At 37.9% G+C, this 6,001-nt stretch overlaps 1 protein-coding gene across 1 annotated transcript in view; it reads right to left on the reverse strand.

Moving 5' to 3' along the window:
- Positions 1–6,001, reverse strand: part of tnpo1 (transportin 1) — a 102,732-nt gene that overhangs the window by 7,621 nt on the left and 89,110 nt on the right. Inside the window, exon 24 of the mRNA XM_061908086.1 lies at positions 2,238–2,352. Coding sequence (XP_061764070.1) covers positions 2,245–2,352 — 108 coding nt within the window. The 3' untranslated portion in view covers positions 2,238–2,244. The remainder of the gene's footprint in view (positions 1–2,237; positions 2,353–6,001) is intronic.

Genomic DNA, 6,001 nt, shown 5'->3' on the forward strand with positions numbered 1-6,001 from the left:
AGGGGAGACAAACAAACATCACAGGTGATTAGAAAATGCACAATGATATCGGAGGGGAGGGGGTACAGGCGGTCCTCGAGTTACGACGCACTCCCACAATTTAATATCGTACAAAAAAAAAAAAATCCACTTCCCCAGCTCGGGCAAGTAAAAAGAAGAGATGTCAATTCTGCCCTCAAAAGAAGGACTGTAAAACAAATAGTGAGCTGCAGGTGTAAGAAATACAAACCCTGTTTCCATATGAGTTGGGAAATTGTGTTAGATGTAAATATAAACGGAATACAATGATTTGCAAATCCTTTTCAACCCATATTCAGTTGAATATGCTACAAAGACAACATATTTGATGTTGAAACTCAAACTTTTTTTTTTTGCAAATAATAATTAACTCAGAATTTCATGGCTGCAACACGTGCCAAAGTAGTTGGGAAAGGGCATGTTCACCACTGTGTTACATCACATTTTCTTTTAACAGCACTCAAAAAAGGTTTGGGAACTGAGGAAACTAATTGTTGAAGCTTTGAAAGTGGAATTCTTTCCCATTCTTGTTTTATGTAGAGCTTCAGTCGTTCAACAGTCCAGGGTCTCCGCTGTCGTATTTTACGCTTCATAGTGCGCCACACATTTTCCATGAGAGACAGGTCTGGACTGCAGCCGGGCCAGGAAAGTACCCACACTCTTTTTACGAAGCCACGCTGTTGTAACACGTACTGAATGTGGGTTGGCATTGTCTTGCTGAAATAAGCAGGGGCGTCCATGAAAAAGACGGCGCTTAGATGGCAGCATATGTTGTTCCAAAACCTGTATGTACCTTTCAGCATTAATGGTGCCTTCACAGATGTGTAAGTTACCCATGTCTTAGGCACTAATGCACCCCCATACCATCACAAATGCAGACTTTTGAACTTTGCGTCAATAACAGTCTGGATGGTTCGCTTCCCCTTTGGTCTGGATGACACGAAGTGGAATATTTCCAAAAACAATTTGAAATGTGGACTCGTCAGACCACAGAACACTTTTCCACTTTGCATTAGTCCATCTTAGATGATCTCGGGCCCAGAGAAGCCGGTGGTGTTTCTGGATGTTGTTGATAAATGGCTTTCGCTTTGCATAGTAAAGCTTTATCTTGCACTTACAGATGTAGTGACGATCTGTATTAAGTGACAGTGATTTTCTGAAGTGTTCCTGAGTCCATGTGGTGATATCCTTTAGAAATTGATGTCTGTTTTTGATACGAAGGGATCAAAGGTCACGGTCATTCAATGTTGGTTTCCGGCCATGCCGCTTATGTGGAGGGATTTCTCCAGATTCTCTGAACCTTTTGATGATATTATGGACCGTAGACGTTGAAATCCCTAAATTTCTTGCAATTGCACTTTGAGTAACGTTGTTCTTAAACTGTTTGACTATTTGCTCACGCAGTTGTGGACAAAGGGGTGTACCTCGCCCCATCCTTTCTTGTGAAAGACTGAGCATTTTTTGGGAAGCCGTTTTTATACCCAATCATGGCACCCACCTGTTCCCAATTAGCCTGCACACCTGTGGGACGTTCCAAATAAGTGTTTGATGAGCATTCCTCAACTTTATCAGTATTTATTGCCACCTTTCCCAACTTCTTTGTCACGTGTTGCTGGCATCAAATTCTAAAGTTAATGATTATTTGCACACAAAAAAAAAAAAGTATATCAGTTTGAACATAAAATATGTTGTCTTTGTAGCATATTCAACTGAATATGGGTTGAAAAGGATTTGCAAATCATTGTATTCTGTTTATATTTAAATCTAACACAATTTCTCAACTCATATGGAAACGGGGTTTGTATTTATACCATGAATTGATTAACGTGGACCCCGACTTAAACAAGTTGAAAAACTTATTGGGGTGTTACCATTAAGTGGTCAATTGTACGGAATATGTACTGAACTGTGCAATCTCCTAATAAAAGTCTCAATCAATCAATCAAAGGCGAACGAATCCCACCTTGAGTACCCATGTTGGTTTGATGGCCCACCACTATGTTTACTTCCGTTAAAAAAAAATTTTTTAAATCAGGTGACTGGATACAACCTACTGATACACTGGGAACCGTTTTTTGATTTCCATCCCTCACTCCCTAACAGCGGGAGCGACCCTGAGGTTTAAGTTCCCACTTGCTGACATCGAAATTGTGGAAAGAGAACTGGTAGAACGTAAAGCGAGGACCACCTGTACGTACGTACGTAGCGAACACACTGACCCCACTGTTACACCCCGTAGAAGCTGGCCAGACGCTCTTTGAGCGGCATGGGGAACTGGTCTGAGAAGCGGCTCCAGTTCTCTTCGCCCACCTGGTTCTTGAAGCCATGAAGGATCTGAAACGGAACATCAGTTCATTCAAAAATGGATCATGAACTTTTAAAATGTTTAATCTTTTAAAATGTTTAATATTGTAGCAAAAATGGATGTTAAAGTTGAGGATTTTTTTTCAGGACGTGGACTATGTTGCGGTTTGTTTTCCCGTGGTGCAAAGCGACTGGATCGGACATGGCGTGAAGGTAAAAACATGATTTTAATCTTAACTAAAAAAAAAAAGAACAAACAAAAGGCGCTCTCGGCAGAGGTTCAAAACTTGGTTAAGAAAACAAAATTACCACAAAGGCAAAACTATGGACTACTCAGTGGCCTAGTTGTTAGAGTGTCCGCCCTGAGATCGGGAGGTTGTGAGTTAAAATCCCGGCCGAGTCATACCAAAGACTATAAAATGGGACCCATTACGTCCTTGCTCGGCACTCAGCATCAAGGGTTGGAATTGGGGGTTAAATCACCAAACATGATTGCCCACTGCTCCCCTCTCTTCCCAGGGGGTGAACAAAGGGATGGGTCAAATGCAGAGGACAAATTTCACCACACCTAGTGTGTGTGTGACAATCATTGGTACTTTAACTTAAAGCAAAACTTGCAAACTATGGCATGAATAAAGAAAACTTAAATTGGAAGGAGAAAAGAGCATGAAAAAGAGCAGCATGAACAACAAAGGTGTGTAGAGGGTGATGTCGCCAGGCTGACTGCCTGGCAACTACAGGCTTAAATAGTGCTGTGGTGGTTAACAGGTGCGTGAGTCCAAATGAATCAGGTGCGTGACATGAGGACAGGGGAAAACTAATGGGTTGGCATGGAAACGAAGCAGGGAGTGAAAAAACAGGAACTGACAGAGTGCAAAAACCAAACAGAACATAGCCAAACTAAACATGATCACCAAGACATGACATTTTTGTGATTTAGGATTGTTTTTGATGCCACGTGTGTGCACATGTTGGCAAACAGCGCATACAGTTCAGCTTGTTGTTGTTTTAGCTCGTTAAACTGTGTCCGCCCTGAGACTGGGAGGTCGTGAGTTCAAACCCCGGCCGAGTCATACCAAAGACTATGAAATGGGACACATTACCTCCCTGCCTGGCACTCGGCATCAAGGGTTGGAATTGGGGGTTAAATCACAAAATGATTCCTGAGCGCGGCGCACGCTGCTGCTCATTGCTCCCCTCACCTTCCAGAGGGTGAATATGGGGATGGGTCAAATGCAGAGGACCAATTTCACCACACCCAGTGTGTGTGTGACCATCGTTGGGACTTTTACGTTAAATCATAGCCTCCTTATGTTTGTTTGATTCTGTACTGCATAGCACTTTGTATTGTGCTCAACTTTTGTTGAGGTTGGAACCCATTATTCATATTCACATGGTTGACAAAAAAAGGCATAAAAAAAAGAATAAAATATTTATAGTGATATACAGTACAGGCCAAAAGTTTGGACACCTTCTTATTCACAACACAACTGATGGTGTCAATTTGTTTCTCATCTCTTTGTTAACTTGTTAGGGTTCCTTCTCCATGAAAATATGGGTTTTATATTTTTGGTGTGGGCCTTTTTTTGTCAATATACCCCTCGATTTTAATTTAAAAAATGGTGAAATGAACCTCAAGAGAATCGTATAAATAAATAAAAGGTTGTTGTGTTACCTGACTATTACTGAGGGGTATTAGAACACATCTCTTAAATAGATGTGTTTTATTTATTTTTTCATTTTAATAATTTTATACTAAATTGACCTCACATGCCCGTCTTTGTTTGTTTTTGTACTGGATAACAAGGTAAAATGAGAATCCCCTAAAGCTCACATGATTGGGAGAGGAGCTGGCTGTCATTGTGTTCAGTTTTAGCTCTAATTATTGCTTGATAATCGTATTTTTATAAATGGGTCGAAATAGACCTTAAGAACACCGGGTCGTAATTTCAATCAGAGCATTTTATAATTTAGTGAAAAAAAAAAAATGATAATTTTTGTTGAAGTAGAGGTTCCTGACAAAGTCAAAAACAAAGGTTAAATAATGCCTCTGATTAGTACTCGGGAAGCAGGTGAGCGGGCACACACTAATCAGAGACAGGTGGAAATAATAAGTAACCATGGAAACTAAAACAAACAAGGGTGCAAAAAAACGGGAACTAATGGAGTACAAAACTAACAGAACATGATCCGGACCACAAATCATGACACTTAGAACCACTTGGTTAAAGAACGGTGTTGGATTTTTCTAGACTCTAACAGTGTTACTGTTCAAACTGTGCGTGATGTTACAGTGGCGAAAAATGTTCAATTAAAACCTCTGCTTTGTTTTTAATGAATACTTATGGCTACTACGCTACAGTACTTTAACCTCTTAAGGCCCAAGCTATTTGTTTACATGTTGTTGTTTTTTTCTTTGCTATTTGGGCTTATTGGACCCTAATTAGAATAAAAACTAAGAATCATCTTTTGATATGATCCACTTAGTCCATAAGTACACAAACATGTACTTCATGTTTAGTAACATTCTAATTCTTATTTTTACACTTTTTTTTTCCAAATTCCATTGTATGTTATACTCTTCTGACACCATCAGATGACAGAATAAGTGTCCACATAAGCGGCCATAAGACCCCAATTCAGTAGTGTACACAATTTTGGAAAAAAAAAGCTAAAAGGTGCGGTCTGTTAAGGTCTTGGTAAAGTGGGAGTGACCCCAGGACGCAGAGACGGGAGACGAGGCGGAATTACAAAAAATTAAAAGATGAAGGACTCTTCCGGCTCCCTGGGTCCAAATTTGAGGGGGTTTTGAAAATGAAAAATATCAAAACGGCACCCGAATATTTTTGAAAATTAAAAATATCAAAACAGCTCCCGAATATTTAGATCAGGGGTCACCAACCTTTTTGAAACCAAGAGCTTCTGCTTGGGTACCGATAAATGCGAAGGGCTACCAGTTTAATACACACTTTAAAAAATTGCCAGAAATAGCCAATTTGTTTAATTTACCTTTAATAAATAAATAAATCTATATATATATATATCTATATCTATATATGTATATATAGATATAGATATATATATATATATAAATATGGGTATTTCTGTCTGTCATTCCGTCATACATTTTTTTTCCTTTTACGGAAGGTTTTTTGTAGAGAATAAATGATTAAAAAAACACTTAATTGAATGGTTTAAAAGAGGACAAAACGCAAAAAAAAAAAGAAAATTTAATTTTGAAACATAGTTTATCTTAAATTTCGACTCTTTAAAATTCAAAATTCAACCGAAAAAAATGAAGAGAAAAACTAGCTAATCCGAATCTTTTTGAAAAAATTAAAAAAATAATTCATGGAACATCAGTAGTAATTTTTCCTGATTAAGATTAATTTTAAAATTTTGATAACATGTTTTAAATACGTTAAAATCCAATCTGCCTTTTGTTAGAATATATAACAAATTGGACCAAGCTATATTTCTAACAAAGACTAATCATTATTTCTTCTAGATTTTCCAGTACAAACATTTTAAAAGAAATTCAAAAGACTTTGAAATAAAAATTAAATTTGATTCTAAAAATTTTCTAGATTTGCCAGAATAATTTTTTAGAATTTTTATCATAATATTTCACAAATATTCTTCGTCGAAAAAACAGAAGCTAAAATGAAGAATTAAATTA

Source organism: Nerophis ophidion, linkage group LG08 (genome assembly GCF_033978795.1).
Source record: "Nerophis ophidion isolate RoL-2023_Sa linkage group LG08, RoL_Noph_v1.0, whole genome shotgun sequence".
NCBI classification, from domain to species: Eukaryota; Metazoa; Chordata; class Actinopteri; order Syngnathiformes; family Syngnathidae; genus Nerophis; species Nerophis ophidion.